The 17,014-nt window shown below is 49.5% G+C and overlaps 1 protein-coding gene across 1 annotated transcript; it reads right to left on the bottom strand.

The window, feature by feature from the left end:
- Positions 1-2,251: 2,251 nt before the first annotated feature.
- LOC116836666 (dynactin subunit 3-like) lies at positions 2,252-16,198 on the bottom strand. Its single transcript, XM_032800421.2, has 6 exons — positions 15,799-16,198; positions 14,382-14,468; positions 13,243-13,326; positions 12,194-12,252; positions 3,787-3,846; positions 2,252-2,812 (listed from the first exon to the last, which is right to left on the bottom strand). The coding sequence occupies exons 1-6, from the start codon at positions 16,019-16,021 to the stop codon at positions 2,723-2,725; spliced, it is 603 nt and encodes a 200-aa protein (XP_032656312.1). The 5' UTR covers positions 16,022-16,198; the 3' UTR covers positions 2,252-2,722.
- Between the last annotated feature and the right edge of the window lie 816 nt (positions 16,199-17,014).

The following is a 17,014-nucleotide window of genomic DNA, read 5'->3' as shown; positions in this document are numbered from 1 at the left end:
GCGTTAGCCCTCCGATCACACAGCACGGGCTCCTCCAGGAATGCAAGCTGCGGGCACCCGGCACCCCACAGGGCAGCACAGTGAATTTCCTGGGCATGACATTTCTTATGGCAACGGGCAGCCCAGCGTGTTCTCTCGCTAACACCCGGCTGGATCCGGAGGTCTATGCACCGTTAGCGAGCATGGCGAGTCCATTGGGTGCACCCCTAAGGGTGGGGACTGGCTTGCTGCCGCCAGGCTGGTCGTGCGGGGTGGACACGGGTTGGCTAGTGTGCTGACACTTGCTAGCTCCGTCCTTCCCTCGCTGGGCGGAGCAGCCGTGCTTCATCCCCAACATGCCCCTGACTCCTGGGCTGCAGGACCAAGCAGCTGGGCGACACCTCGGAGCTGGCATTAGGCCCAGCCTGTGGCTGAGTCACTGTGCAAACTCTGCTGCCATCTAGCCTTTGGCACAGCCGTGCACCCTCACGGCTCTGTGCTGAGGCAGCATTTCCCAAACTCGGGCTGAGATCCTGGCCCTGCTCCATGGGACAAAGGGGAGGGGGAGGGGCCCTCTGTGCCAAAAATGGCATCGCCTGTTTCCCAGTCACCCACTTCTTGCAAGGAAATGATCCTGGATGCTTCTGGCTCAGTGTCCTAGCAGAGATGGCACAGGAGGGGGTGTCAGTTGGTGTCTGCTCCAGACCAGCACAGCACACTGGGGAACAGGACGACCGGCTCCTTATGCACCAGCTACAGTGTAGGGGAAATGCTGCATGAGTACAGGGGACTTCAATTTGCCTGACAGATGCTGGGGTCTCCTGCTGCCAGGGCTAAACATCCTGGGAATTTATTAACATTACAGATGAGCGTTTCCTACCACAAACAGTGTTGCATCTAACACGGAGATTTCTAGATCAGAGCTCATCTCAGGCTGGTGCCACCTCTTCAGGCAATTCGATCCTGCCGGGCTCCACAACTGCCCTCCTTTAGCCAGGACACTCCTCCTTCTCTTACTCAAGACAAAAGTTTTAAGAAGGGCCCAAATGGATCCTAGTGGGCATAGGGCCTGGCAGCCTGCGACAGACCCTGCACCTGCACCTACCCGCTGGGCTTTTCTCCAGTTCTCGGTGTGGGAGGACCCATCACTTTTATGCCCTCACACTGCAGGCACCTGGCGTTATTTTCCCTCTTGGGACTGAGTTACAAAGCAGGGGAAGGGGGGCGGGGAGAAACCTTCCCCATGACTTCACAAGCTCTCAGTCCTGTGCAAAGGACAGTGGGTGAGCATCAGAGGAAATGGCCCTTTTCTCAGGGGAGGGATTGACTGGAGTCTCTTATAGCACATGCACCAGCCAACCAAAGCAGCTCAGCTAGTTTTCTCCCTACCAGATGGGCACAGTCCCCCCTGCCGTGCCAGAGACCAGGCTGAAATTTACTGCCTGGTGCCAGTCAGAGCAGTTCCTGTCAGTCTGTCCAGCACCCACTGCTATTTAGTCAGCTATAAACGTACATCTTGGCCCTGCTAAGCCCTACACTGGCACAGCAGTAGGTACCTGCAGTTATGCAAGGGAGATTTCATTACAGTGGCACCAGCAGCAGGCCCATCATTGGGACCACATGAACTCCTATGCCACTAGCAGCACCATAGTGGAACTGGAAAAGGTACAGAAAAGGGCAAAGATGATCTGGGATGTGGAACACCTTCCACATGCGGAGAGATCAATCAGACTGGGACTGTTCAGCTTGGAAAAGAGACGACTAAGGGAGGATATGATAGAGGTCTATAAAATCATGACTGGTGTGGAGAAAGTAAGTGTTATTTACTCTTCAGAATACAAGAACTAGGGGTCACCAAATGAAATGAATAGACAGCAGGTTTAAAAACAAACAAAAGGAAGTATTTCTTCACATAACGCACAGTCAACCTGTGGAACTCTTTGCCAGAGGATGTCGTGAAGGCCACGATTATAAACAGGGTTCAAAAAGAACTAGATAAGTTAACGGAGGATGGGCCCATCAATAGCTATTAGCCAGAATCGACAGGGAGGGTGGCCCTAGCTTCTGTTTGCCAGAAGCTGGGAATGGGTGATGGGATGGATCACTTGATGATTATTGGTTCTGTTCACTCCCTCTGGGGCACCTGGCATTGGCCCATGTCAGAATACAGGACACTGGGCTAGATGGACCTTTGGCCTCACCCAGTATGGCCGTTCTTATGTTTTTACCATAACTCCAGACATTCACAAAGAACAGCAAGTGAGCCACAACGTAGTTAACGTCTGAGGATTTTATTCTGGTCCACAGGTAAATGTAATAGATCCGCATTTCTGTCACATCCCAGTGAGCTGAGCAGGGAGTTTTAAATAAATTATTAGAAGTCAAAGTTATTTCAGGGAAGTGCAAGTCAGGAGAAGTGCAGATCGTCGAGTTCTAATAGGACGCCAGTCACCTGGTTTCATTTTTAAGAAGGGAGGGGAGGGCAAAATGCAGCTCATCGGCCAAAAATGGGTTACAAGACCCTCCGGCATCATTGGCAGCCACCTTCACCTTCAGTATTGTAGGTGCAGCCCACTGAGACTACAAGTCCCAGCATGCAGCGCTCTGCTCCAAGCAGCCAGGCCAGAACATGGCATACTGGAACCTGTGGTGCCAGGACAGCTGCAATCCTCCCCAGTTCACCCAAGCTTGGTGCTGCCCTGGGGCTGCAGGCTGCATTTCTCCTGGCGATACATCGCTGCCATCACTCTGCCATAGGCTTCACCTGCTTGGCTGCTTCCAGCTGCGTCAGCATTTCATCCCACTGGACAAACTGCTTAGACAGAAGCAGGGTCTGAAAAAGGCTTTTAAGGAAGAAGAGGTGGAATGTGGCAAAGAACGTGGTAGTGAAGTCGAGGCTGGCGTGGTCCCGGAGAATGAATCTGGACTGAGCCCAGCCACTGTGAGACACCTGATTCAGACAGAAGTGAACACAGACAAGTCCTGGGGCCTCCGCCTCTACCCTGTGACGGGTAACAGTGGAGCCTGGGCTCATGCACCGCAGCAAGCGGAGAGCAAGTGATCAGATTCAAGCCCAGGGAAGCACTGTGCTGATCCTGAGGAGTCTCACCCAGAGCTGGGATTTCAAGGGTCCAAGATGACAGCGGGGCTCAGTACGGAGTCAGAACAGCCCACCTGACGCCCTGCTCTCTATCCTGCTGCACCACAGGAAGGAGGCCCACAGCCTTCACTTGGATCCACACTTCTCACCCTGAAGGTAGCAGAGCCATTAATGTAGCTCAGGCAGGTGCTCTCACTGATCTGCAGCCCAAGCGACCCACATGCTGACAGCTCCCGGCCCAGGATGGGCTCTGGGCAAGAAGCTGTCAGAATGGAGAGTGCAAACATACAGGTTTCTCTGCTGTTGTGGTGAGACCAGCCCTTGTGAGGTGTTCAGGTCTCAGGGCTTCCAGCCCAGCGTGAGCTCCTCAGTGCGGGGGATCTAGGCGCTCACTCACTGGGCTAGCTGGATGCTCAGGGCAGTATCAGTATAAGCACTTGGGTTCTGTCTGGTAACATGACAGCGCTGCGTGCCACACACCGAACAGAGGCTGTGCTACAGGGAACGGCACGAGACACAGACGGCTCTCCCTTTTCACAAGCCGGGGGCTAGAACAGTCAGCTACCCAAGATATCCAGTGGGCTGAAGGATCCTTAGAGTGTCCTTTTGCCCTTGGTACAGCTATTTTCAGATTAACAATCGCCCTGCAAGCCGCCAGCACCCCACACACTGGCTGGCTGTGCCCGCAGCCCTGGGTTAAAGGATACCATTTTATTGTAGTCTTCTAGGAGCACCCTGACGTTTTCGGTTACTGCTTCGCACTGGTCCTGCAACAGGAGGAGAGTGCCGAGTGAACGGGCAATAAGGGACATCCTGATCTGGATACAGCACCTTCCAGCTCCAAAGCACTTCAGAGCATTTACCTCCCAGCCCCCAGGAGGAAGGTAACTGTCCCAGGGAAACTGAGGCAGGGGGGAAGCACCTCGGCCCAGGTCAGAGCCTGGCTTCGCATTTGGCCATTCCAGGTTGTGATCGGGGTTGCTGCAGGAAGTTCTGACAGTCACAGAAAAGGACAATCAAACGAGGTGCAGGAAACCACAAAGCAAATGAAGTGTCTAAAGCACAGAAGCTGGCAGGACTGGACACTCAATGGCAACATCTATGCTAATGCAGAGATATGGCTGCTGGGAGGAACGTCATCCCCCTGCAGACCACGGAGCTGAGCAAAACCCAAGCTTCTGAAACCCAGGCAATGCTCAGGTTGGGCAACAGCCTCAGCTATCTTTTCCAGCAATGCCCCAGTACCACACACATTCTGGGGATCACCCAGACCGGTAAGGAGTTGTCCCCGCCTGCCTGTAATTTTGGGTGCCTTCTGGCTGTGCTGCTGTGGCTCAGAGCCCTGACACCACTAGCCAGCTTACAAGCATAAGGTTCTCAACACTGGTTTCCACCCCCCTAGTTACTCCCTGCAGGATGATCCACTAGCCTTTCTGATCCTGAGTCATCCCCACCCCGCAAATCCATCTCCCTGAGTTCTTAACTACCAGACACTCAGACTTTTCCCCTCTGGTTCGTCACTCCCGAAGGAGTGAAACCTGCCCCGTTATCACTTCACTTTGGTGCACACACTCCCCACAGTTTGGGGTAAAAGCAAACAGAATTTCACAGAAAATGCAGATCCAAAGATGAAATAGTGAGGAAAAGCAAAGTTACACAAAAAAAAGACACAGGCAATCTCAGGCTTCACTTCTGTACTAGCTAAATTCTAGAGATGTCAATTAATCCCATGCATCCAACGAAGTGGGTATTTCATCCACAAAAGCTCATGCTCCAAAACATCTGTTAGTCGATAAGGTGCCACAGGATTCTTTCCTGCTTTTACACAATTGATCACAGTTAACTCACACGATTAACTCAAAAAAAGTAATTGCGATTAATCACACTGTTAAACAATAGAATATCAATTGAAATGTATTAAATATTTTTGGATGGGTTTTTACATTTTCAAATACATCGATTTCAATTACAACACAGAATACAAAGTGCACACTGCTCACTTTATCTAATAAAAAATAATATATTTGCACTGTAAAAATGATAAACAAAAGAAACAGTATTTTTCAATTCATCTCATACAAGTACTGCAGTGCCACCTCTTTATCGTGAAAGTGCAACTTACAAATGTAGTTTGTGTTACACAACTGCACTCAAAACCAAAACAATTTAAAACTTTAGAGCCAATAAGTCCACTCAGTCCTATTTCTTGTTCAACCAATTGCTAAGACAAACAAGTTTATTTATGTTTACAGGCGCTAATGCTGCCAACTTCTTATTTACAATGTTACCTGAAAGTGAGAACAGGCATTCACATGGCACTTTTGTAGCTGGCATCACAAAATATTTACATGCCAGATGGGCTAAAGTTCGATATGCTTCTTCATGTTTTGGCCATCGTTTCAGAAGACATGCATCCATGCTGATGATGCTTGTTAAAAATGAATGCATTAATTAAATTTATGACTGAACTCCTTGGGGGAGAACTGTATGTCTTCTGCTCAGTTCTACCCACATTCTGCCATATGTTCCATGTTATAGCAGTCTTGGATGATGACCCAGCACATGTTGTTCACTTTCACTGCAAATTTGACAAAATGCAAAGAAGATACGAATGTGAAATTTCTAAAGATAGCTACAGCACTCAGCCCAAGATTTAAGAATCTGAAGTGCCTTCCAAAATCTGAGAGGGATGAGGTATGGAGCATGCTTTCAGAAATCTTAAGAGCAACACTCTAATGTGGAAACTGCAGAATCCAAACCACCAAAAACAAAAATCAACTTTCTGCTGGTGGCATCTGACTCAGATAATGAAAATGAACATGTGTCGGTTCGCACTGCTTTGGATTGTTATCGAGCAGAACCCGTTATCAGCATGGAGGCATGTCCTCTGGAACAGTGGTTGAAGCAATAAGGGACATATGAATCGTTAGCACATCTGGCATATAACATCTTGCAACGCTGGCAGCATTATCTTCTGCAAATGTAAACAAACTTGTTTATCTGAGCGATTGGCTGAACAAATAGGACTGATCAGGCTTGTAGGCTCTAAAGTTTTACATTGTTTTGTTTTTGAATGCAGGTGGTTTTTGTATGTAATTCTACATTTGTAAGTTCAACTTTCATGATAAAGAGATAGCACTACAGTGCTTGAATTAGGTGAATTGAAAGTTATTTCTTTTGTTTACAGTGCAAATATTCGTAATAAAAAATAAATATGAAGTGAGCACTTTGTACTGAAATCAATACATTTGAAAACGTAGAAAACATCCAAAAATATTTAAATAAATGGTATTCTATTGTTTAACAGTGCAATTAATTGTGATTAATTTTTTTTAATCACTTGACAGCCCTACTGTCACGGAGTCCCCGGGCGATGCTCTGGAACTGCTGCCCACAAAGCCAGGCAGGACTTTGGGGAGCCTCCTCTCCCTTGGAGCAGACTTGTTCAGGCCAAGAAGCTCACATGGCTTCACCTCCTGGGTCTCTCCTTGGAGCATTCAGCATCCTCTGCCCCTCCATGCGCTTCCCACAGCGAGCCCGCCCCAGTGGGGTCCTGGGGAAGCCACCGGGTCCTGCACCCCCAATTCACAGTCAGATGTGACTCTCAGCCAGCCAGCAAAACTGAGGTTTATTCGACGACAGGAATACGGTCTAAAACAGAGCCTGTAGGTACAGCGAACTGGGCCCCTCGGTAGGGTCCATTCTGGGGGGCAGTGAGCCAGACTCCCACATCTGCACTTCACTCCTCGTCCTCAGCCAGACTGAAAAACCCCCTCCAGCCCCTCCTCTCTGCTCAGCTCCTTTCCCAAACCAGGAGGTCACCTGACCTCTGTCTCCAACACCTTCAGCTGGCACCTTTGCAGAGAAGGGACCCAGGCTATCAGCTGTTAGGAGACAGAGCGTCAGGCATTTAGGTGCACTGGCCCTTGCTCTGCAGCAATCACACCTCCTGATTCCTCCACCTAGATACTTAAGAACTGCATACGGGACACTGAGGCACCAACATAGTATTCAGAGCAAACATTAAGAACATTCCCAGTTCGCCACACCTACTAAATTCCCTTTTCTAGTACAAGTTACTGTGTCCTCAAGAGGATCCAGTCTCATGCTGATGCCACCTGCTTAGATCCTGGCTCTCAGTTTCTGAATAACCTTCACTTCAAACCCTCTTCCCTTTTAACAGGGTGTGCAGGGTTTCCCTCCCCCTCCCCGACTCAGGTAGTAATTCCCGGTTACACAGCAGAGCAGCTGTGAGAGGTGTAGGGGACCTCCCCCACTTCTTTAGGGCTCGTCTGCATCTGAAAACACTACAGCTGTACACTGAAGTGCTCCAGCTGCAGACGCGACCTATGGTGATGGGAGGGGTTCTCCCGTTGGTGTAGGTAATCCATGTCCCTGGGAAGCTGTAGACAGGTCACTGACCTAGCACTGTCTAGACAGGGGGTATGCTGACTTCACTACACTGTTCAGGGCTGTAGATTTTTCCTTTTTAGTGCAGACCAGGCCTTAGTTTTCCAAGACCTGAGGATTTCTTTTCAGTTTCCATGTCTTTCCATTAAACATAATGGTCCCCATTGTCTTTCCCTAGGTTGTACAGTGCTAGATCCTTGCAGTTATCTTTGCAAACAACTAGCCTGTAACCCTCCCTGCCTGATTAATTCACCTCCTGTTGTGAGGTGATGCTGCAGTTTCATTGTAGGACTTGTCTACACCTGAAATGCTACAGTAGCACAGACGCAGTGTGGACAGTGCCTATGCTAATGGCAGGGGCTAGTTCAACTTAACAATTTCACTCAGGGGGGTGGATTTTTTACACCCTCAGCGGCGTAAGATGGGCTGACCTAACTCTTTAGTGTAGGCCAGGCTCTAGTTACAATTACACTGTTCTACACACACAAAACCATTACCTGTGCACATATCACCTCATGACCATCACAAGTTTCCATAAAAGTCCTCACTTGACATTCCTACACAGTAACACTGGGTATAACCAGTTGATTCAGTTGCTTATTCTTTGGAGTTCAGACCCCTGTTCTCTCCTGCGGGGCTGGACCTTGCCTGTCACAAAAAGCCCACCTACCATTATCCACAGGATGCCATCTAGCACTACTGAAGGAGCAAAAAGCTGCCGCATGTCACCTTCCCTCTCCTCTCCTCTCTTCAAGCAATGCCTCAAGAGCACACACTCATACTGGCCCTTGGCACTGTATGATTCTAGAGGCTCCAGATCCTGCCGTACACTCTCACACGTAGGCCTGGTGTACACTAGCAAATCAGGTTGGTTTAACTACATTGGTCAGGAATGAGAAAAATCCACCCCTGAGTGATGCAGTTCTGCTGACCTAACCCCCATTGTAGCCAGTGCTAGGTCATCAGAAGAATTCTTTCATCATAGAATATCAGGGTTAGAAGGGACCTCAGAAGGTATCTAGTCCAACCCCCTGTTCAAAGCAGGACCAACTCCAACTAAATCATCCCAGCTAAGGCTTTGTCAAGCCTGACCTTAAAACCTCTAAGGAAGGAGATTCCACCATCTCCCTAGGAAACCCATTCCAGTGCTTCACCACCCTCCTAGTGAAAAAGTTTTTCCTAATATCCAACCTAAACCTCCCCCACTGCAACTTTAGACCATTATCCTTGTTCTGTCATCAGGTACCGCTGAGAACAGTCTAGATCCATCTCTTTGGATCCCCCTTTCAGGTAGTTGAAAGCAGCTATCAAATCCCCCCTCATTCTTCTCTTCTGCAGACTAAACAATCCCAGTTCCCTCAGCCTCTCCTCATAAGTCATGTGCTCCAGCCCCCTAATCACTTTTGTTGCCCTCTGCTGGACTCTTTCCAATTTGTCCACATCCTTCTTGTAGTGTGGGGCCCAAAACTGGACACGGTACTCCAAATGAGGCCTCACCAATGTTGAATAGAGGGAAATGATTACGTCCCTCGATCTGCTGGCAATGCCCCTACTTATACAGCCCAAAATGCCGTTAGCCTTCTTGGCAACAAGGGCACACTGGTGACTCAGATCCAGCTTCTCATCTCCTGTAACCCTTAGGTCCTTTTCTGCAGAACTGCTGCCTAGCCACTCAATCCCCAGCCTGTAGAGGTGCATGGGATTCGTCCATCCTAAATGCAGGACTCTGCACTTGCCCTTGCTGAACCTCATCAGGTTTCTTTTGGCCCAGTCCTCTAATTTGTCTAGGTCCCTCTGCATCCTACCCCTATCCTCCAGCATATCTACCTCGCCCCCAAGTTTAGTGTCATATGCAAACTTGCTGAGGGTGCAGTCCACGTCATCCTCCAGATCATTAATGAAGACACTGAACAAAACCGGCCCCGGGATTGACACTTGGGGCACTCCGCTTGACACCAAGCTACGCTGCCTGTGGGGACGTGGATTCCCTATGCCAATGGGAGAACCCTTCCCGACCATATAGGCAACATCTACACTGAAGCAGAACAGCAGTGCCGCTGCAGAACTTCAAGTGCGGACAAGCCCATAGCCAGTTCCCCAGAAAGAGCACAAATGTACAATTTGAGAACCACTTCTCAGCCTTTTACCACTCCCTTAAACCTCCTCCTAGGAGACCATCTAATTTCACTTATCCATCCCAAAAGCATTAGAACCCGCTTCTTCCCCCTCACTGCTGATACCCTGGATTAGAAAAGCCCTTTGCCCTGCTATTGACATAACCTAAATACACTTGAGCACAGAAATGATACATGCTGCATCCTGAGGGTACCCACGTACCTCTTCCCTTCGTTCACAAGTATCAGAGGGTGCAAAACAGATCTCCTTCTATCGCAATCACAGCTCTGCCATACACCTCAAAGAAATCCACATATATCTTCAGGCCCAATTATTGCCTCCACCAGTTAGTGAAGGTCCACCTAACACACTGTCTGCAGCTGAAATGCATCCAAATGCTTCCCCGGAGCTGGCAGTGGCCCCTGAGAACACCAGGAAGGTGGCACGGGCTTGAACAGCACTCGATGGAATCCTGTGGCTGAGCACAACTGGTCCGTAAGAGGAGGTGAAGAGCTCGCACGTTTCAGCAGCTGGAGGGTTGGAGGGTATATTGGGGCATTGCTGAAAGAGGGCACAGCTAAGCTCACATGGGCACCCGTAACTGGGCATTTCCTGGTTTTCAGGCAGTGGAGTTTTACTCAGCTTGCTGTTCTGCAAGGAGACGACATACCACAGAGCACCCTGAATTCCACTAACTGTGCTTTCTTTGCCAAGGGATTCCCTAGGGGTATTAAACAAAAGGTAGGTTGTTGGTAGGAGTTAGTGGTCACTTAAGTGGCTGTAGGTATCAGCATGCTGAGCCAGCTGTCCCGGTCTCCCCTCATCCCCACATACACCAGTTGCACCCCACCAGCCAAGCTTCAGCACACCTCCCAAGCCATGCTCCTAACCTCTTCAAGGTGTCCCCTCCTCCAACCTGCCCCATACACACACACCAGGCCTTCCATCTGGGAATGCATCTCCCTGAAGGCTTCATTCCCTTGTCTACCAACGCTTCTATTTCCATTACTTCCCCCGCCTACAACCCAGCTCACATGCAGTGCCTGGAGCAAAGGGCAACTACAGTACAGTGGGATAGGGTTGAGTAGGGGGGCTGGCAGAGCTGCGGGGGCTACAGGGCATTGGGGTGCACTGGCACAGCAGTTAAGGGAGACTGGCAGAGCTAGAGGGTGCTGCACTTCCTGCACCTGAACCCACAACCTCTCTTGCCTCCCCTACCATCCATCTCCATTTATCCCTCTCCCCATAACTCCCCTTGCTGCATTCCCAAACCCATCCCTCTATTTCTCTACTGCCCCACCCCCAGATCTCTCTCCCTTCCCAGGAAGGCTTCAACTGTCTAATACCCCCCCCCCCCCCGACATTCCCCACAAAATAAAATTGCTTCCCATGATTCACAAATGATAGCAACCTCCAGTCACTCAGTCCAAAACAACTTTTAACCTAGGTAGGGGCTTGTGATGAATTTATACTTTGTTATGTTCACTGAAGGGTGAGTTCACAGCCGTCAACAGGTCTGAGATTCATCCCTTATTAGTGCTGTTAAACTGAGCAGTACAAGGCAGCAAAAGGAAACCAAGGGGGGGGTGCGGTGGAGAGGAAGGCCTGTAATTCAGGAACCTTGCAGTCAAATGACTCCACCACTATAATATTTGACTGTCTCCCTGTCACTGCACTTTTTCTCCCCGGAGTGCAAGTGTTTTGGGCAGCGACTGTACTCTGTACAGCTCCTACACAACAGGATTCTGAGTGAGACCTCCAGGTGCTACTGTAACTACACCTCTACCCTGATATAATGCTGTCCTTGGGAGCCAAAAAAAAAACAAAAAAAACCACTTACCGCGTTATAGGTGAAACCGCGTTCTATCGAACTTGCTTTGATCCACCAGAGTGTGCAGACCCCCCCTCCCCCGGAATGCCACTTTACCACGTTATATCAAGTCACATTACATCGGGGTAGAGGTGTACTACAAAATCTACACTGCACTAGTGGCCACATGCCCCAGCTGGGATTGGGGCCTTATTGGGCTAGGCAATCTACAGACACAGTCAGCAAATCACCCGCCCAAGGAGCCTAAGGCTGCTGAAGAGACAAGCCCTAATGCAGAGGTACAGACCTGGGGGAAGAAGAGACAAAGGACCTAGTAATACAAACACACCGGGATACAAGGATGAATGGTTTGGGGAGTAAGACACTGGTCTGGGACTCAGGAGCTCTGGTTCACTTCCCAGCTCTGCCCCAAACTTCCTGTGTGATGCTGGGCTGGTCGCTTCACCTCTCCATGCCCCAGTTACTCTCTAGTGTAGAAATGTTACTCTGTTAAATCCACTGCGGTTTTTAAAAAGCCACTCAAAGCTATTTGTACATCGAGATGTTCTGGAGCAGAGATCCCTTCTGACTCCTGGAAATTCCATGATCTAGACAAACTGAAAACAACGTAATGGAAAGAAGAAATACTGATAATCTTAATTAGAATGGTTTTAGTCTGTGCTACTAATTACCCCATCCTTGCCCACGAATTACCTATGGTTAACAAGAGGCCCCATCCCTGCCCACTGAAGATTAACCACGATGAGTATTCACTCTACCTGCTGCTGTATGTGGATTTGAGCAAGTCGCTGCAGTTTGGCAGCATGGTCAGGAGCAGCTGCAAAGTACAGAACAAAAGTCAGTTCCAGCTTAGTTTTGATATCCAGGAACTGCAGTTCCCAAAGTAGAGACGACTGTCTAAGAGCATATTTAAAATCTTTCTATTGGGATTAATTTAATACATTTCTTGTCAGTTGAAGCACATTACAGCTCAGAAACGCCCCAAAGATAAATACTGCTGGCCACCGGACCACCACTGCTTACTGCCACTTGACTGCTAAGTAAGTGAAATGCCAACATTTTAGTTGTTTGTGTATACACTGATCAGAACCAACTGAAAACAACGTTCCAATGTCACCCCTCTGCTGCCTCTGGGGCCATGAGAGGTGGGTCCCATGCAGAAGATTAGATGCTCAAGAGACTTGTATGAACCAGGCAACTGGATTACTATGTGTGACTATTACTGGCAAGCAACTGCATGGAGACTACAGAGACCTCACCATGCAAGGGGCAGAGATACTCAGTGAATAGGAAGTTACACCTTAGAAAGGAGATGTTCTACTGAGTTTTTCCCCATAAGATTCTAAGGATTGTGTAGAGTAACGTGTGCATTTGTTGGCCTCCATTTTCCCCTCACAATTACACTGGCTCACTGGACCAGCATCTCAGGAATATTTAACAGCCTTGCCAGTATAACATGGCTCTGGGGTTACTTAAATTCAGCCTCCCTGTACAGTGGCAGTATCGTAGCCAGGAGAATACATTCATGCCCATGTTGCTGAAGATGACGACCGTGCCACATTCTGCATTTCTTCTGCATGCTGCTGCACTGCTTTAGCACCTACAGCCTTCTTAGACTGCAAACTCATCAGAGTTGGAAACGCTTACAATGGTTTCTGGTTATTTGAGGCAGACAACTAGAGAACTTTTAAAAACAGCATTTCCACACTGTTCTTAGTGCCCAGGGTAATGAAAGAGAGGCCACTTGTCTTCACTAACTACAGGACAGCAGCTATCAAAAGGCAGCTTGCAGATGAGTTTGTGTTACCTTTGATGTGTGCACTGTCCAAGAACGGCTGGAGGTTGTTCACCTGTTCCAGAAGGGCAACTTGGGAAAGAATAAACTGCTCCTCTGGTTTAAAAGACAGAGAAGGAGAAGTTTAAGTCAAAGACTATTTCAGCTTTTCACAGATGAGAAAAAAAAAAATCAGTTGATTAATTGGCCTGGTTCAGCTTCCCCTTCTCACAAGGCAATCAAACCTACATGCAGCAGAAAGATTGCACCACAATGATACTTTACATTACTACTCCACCTTTCAGCCAAGGATCTCTGTGTCTTTCGCAAACACCCCCTCACCCTTTTCTGGGGTAGGTATTATCAGATAGGGAAACAGAAGCTCAAAGGCGGCACACAGTACATAAAGAGAAGAACCAGGAGCAGAAGCCAGGATGTTCCTCACTAAGCTAGTGATGGGAAAAGCACATGCTTTTTGTTCTTTCATTGGCTCAGTTGTCGAGTCCCATTAAAAGTCAACCTCATGACTCCGACTCTCCTTCACTTACACCAGTCTGAATCGGGGGAAACGCCACTGGAGACAATGGAGTTACACACACCTACCACAGGAGAGGGGCGACTCAGACCTCCTGTGAGAGAGCTGGACAGGGTTACAAGCTCAAGGCATGGATACTTAATGCACATCACAGTACATATACATTTAACTGTTCTTATGAATACTATTGTTACAGCAATAGTTGCAAGACACAGGGCAGCAATTCCACACAACCCTTTCCCCGCCCCCCCCAAGCTTCTGACCAAAGGCTATACAGATTCAGAGGGAGCCACGGTCACTCATTAAGGGAAGGCCTTCAATAGCGAGAAAGGCACTCCTCATGCAGGCACTGGCTCCACTGTGCTAGTTGCATTCCAAGTGCTTGCCAGGGAGCCAGAGCCTGGACACTAAACCACGCTTTTTCTTCTCTGTACGAATCATACTACAGTTTCTCAATTTCTGATCTTTTACTGAAGCATTAGCCAGTTTACAGAGGAAGACTAGACTCCAAAGGAGGCATTTCTGTCCTAAACTCATGATTGAGAGAGATTAAATGAATTGCATTCAATTAAAATCCCACCCCCACAACTTGTGACCTTTTGGGAAATGAGCATACTCCTTCCATTTCATGACATACCTGCTAAGATGAACTGCAGTTTCATGGCATCGGGAACAGCCATTCGATCAATGTACTGAGGATCCAGATATTTTATTAAATCTTCAACTAAGATCAGAAGTAGGTGACAGAGAGGGAGAAGAAGAGAAGTGACTAGTTCTGGAAGTACTGCCTGTCACAATTTCCTACTTACTACAAGATGTTGTTAAAAAGAATCAGCAGCTACAGTACTTCTACAGTACCATGAATTTACACAGCATTTTATAGAACATCTGAAAGATACACACTGGTTCAAAGAGCTTACAAATCTGAGCTGGCTAACTGTATTAGACCACAATTCAGATGTGCCAAGATGCAGAGGCATCTTCAATGGGGGATTGGAGAGGAATGGCTTTTGAGTCAACAGTACAAAGTTGCTGCTGCACCAAGCCTGTAAGTTTCTTTGTTTGATCTTATTAAAAAAGTATGTACATACATGGCCCAAGCCAATAGGCACCCATTATTTACAGAAGGTCCCACTAACCTGCTAAGTATCACATTGGCCAATTTAAATTCAGCTGCAGAATTCACAGTCCATTCTTTAAAGGGAGGGCACAGAGTGCTCACTTTCCATCATGTGGCCTGCTACTTCCCCTGCCCTCTGAAATGTCTTTCCTTTAAACACCCAAGTCTTGCCTTCTGAAGCTGGCTGAGGGTGTGCTAAAGTGGCACCACTCTGTCCCCTCCAGGAACAGCATGCTATTTCTGCACCATCTCTCCTCTGTTATAAAAATCCCAAGGTTGCCTCCACCATCACCACAGGCACAAACAGAGTCGACAGGGGAGCAGCAGCAGTCGACTCACCGCAGTGAAGACATCACAGTGAGCAGGTCTAAGTATGTTGACTTCAGCTACATTATTCAGTAGCTGAAGTTGCGTAACATAGATCGATCCCCCCACAGTGTAGACCAGGCCCGAGTTGTCCTTGATAGACTCAACAGGGAGAAATAAACTCCAATGCCAGTGAGCAGTCAAAGCCCCTGATTTTCTCCAGATGGACATACACTGAACATGTCCTGCCCCTTTCTGATGACACCAGGCCTGATAGGCTACAGATTTCTAGGGGGATCTGATCACAGTGGAGAGCACACACAGTCCTAGGGAAGGAATAAAGCTGAATCCTTAGGTTTTAGATCTCTGACATTGAAACAGAAACCAAAGCAGATTCTGTACACTCACCTCTCAAGAGGTGCACTGCACTTGAGAGATCCCAGATTGTCTACTCAGTCGTTTGCCACCCAAGGAGCTAATGGTGAGGGTTGTTTTTAAACTCATTTCAAAACCCAACTCAAATGATCTCAGACAGGCCACCCAACAAGACCACCACGTAACACACAATTTGGATCTAAACCTTGGGGGTAAAAAAACCAGCACACACAAATGCTGGATGAATACTTACTTTTCTTGTACAAAATTTTAATTCTCTCTCTTTTGCTTGCGATGTTCCCCAAAGCCACCTGAACTTTCACCAAGCCATCTGCTGCCTGGAAGGAAAGAGATGGTATTATAAACCAAACCGTGACTGACACTTCTAACCAGGGTCCCACAACTAAACAGTCAGGAACAGACCAGCAAGAAGAGAAGATAAAACGTCTGCGTAAAGCTGTTTCAGTTTCTGACATTCACACGCAGCATATTTCAACTAGCGGCCTGAATGGGTCCATAACCTCACTACAGGCTGCTACACAGAGCCCAGGTTGTACCCCAGAGGTGGCTGCAGTTCAGAAGTAAATGAAGCAGCCTGAGCTAGGCAGCCCGTCCGGGGCACTGGGACAAAAGGCTCCGCACTATTCTCGGGCCCCCCGTGCCCCGGGGAGCGTCGCTCAGGGCAGGAGTGGAGCGAGCAAGGCCCACTGGAGAAGAACCCACAGCCGGGGGGCAGGAGGGGAGCAGGGCCTGGCTGCTGAAAGAACAGCCAGAGCTTGGCTGCCTCCAACCCCCCCGCGGCCAATACCCGCGCGCCTCCCTCGGGGGCCAATCCCCCCCCTGCGCGCCTGCCTCCCTTCCTCCCTCCCCGAGGGGAGCAGGCAAGGACAGATCCTCCGGGCTGGTGCTGGGGGGGAGCCGGTGGCTACTCTGTCCGGGAGCTGGGCGAGCTGGGCGGGGGCAGTAGGGACGGCGAGGCGTGAGCAGGCAGGAACAGATCTCCCGGGCTGCGTCTGGGTGGGGGCGCCTGGCTCGTCCCGGAAGCTGGGCGGGGGCAGTGGAGCGAGGGGGAGCAGCAGACAGATTCTCCGGACTAGGTCTGGAGGGGGGCGCCTTGGCTCGATGTCCCGAGGGAGCTGGGTCGGGGCAGTGTGGGAGGCGAGGAGCAGGGCAGACAGATCTCCGGCTGGTCTGGGGGGGCGCCGCTGCCGGTCCCGGGGAGCTGGGCGGGGCAGTGGGGCAGGGGGCAGCAGGACGGACAGATCTCTGGCTGGTCTGGGGGGGGCGCCTGGTCAGGTCCCGGGAAGCTGGCGGGGCCAGTGGGAGGACGAGGGTAGCAGGCAGGACAGATCTCCTGGGCTGGTCTGGCGGGGGCGCGCCTGCTCGTACCCGGGGAGCTGGGCGGGGGCAGTTGGGAGGACGAGGGGAGCAGGCAGGCCACAGATCCTCGGGCTGGTCTGGGGGTTGGG

Source organism: Chelonoidis abingdonii, chromosome 6, assembly GCF_003597395.2.
Source record: "Chelonoidis abingdonii isolate Lonesome George chromosome 6, CheloAbing_2.0, whole genome shotgun sequence".
Taxonomy (NCBI): domain Eukaryota; kingdom Metazoa; phylum Chordata; order Testudines; family Testudinidae; genus Chelonoidis; species Chelonoidis abingdonii.
The sequence above is the reverse complement of the archived record's forward strand: the minus strand, read 5'-3'. Positions and strand labels throughout refer to the sequence as shown.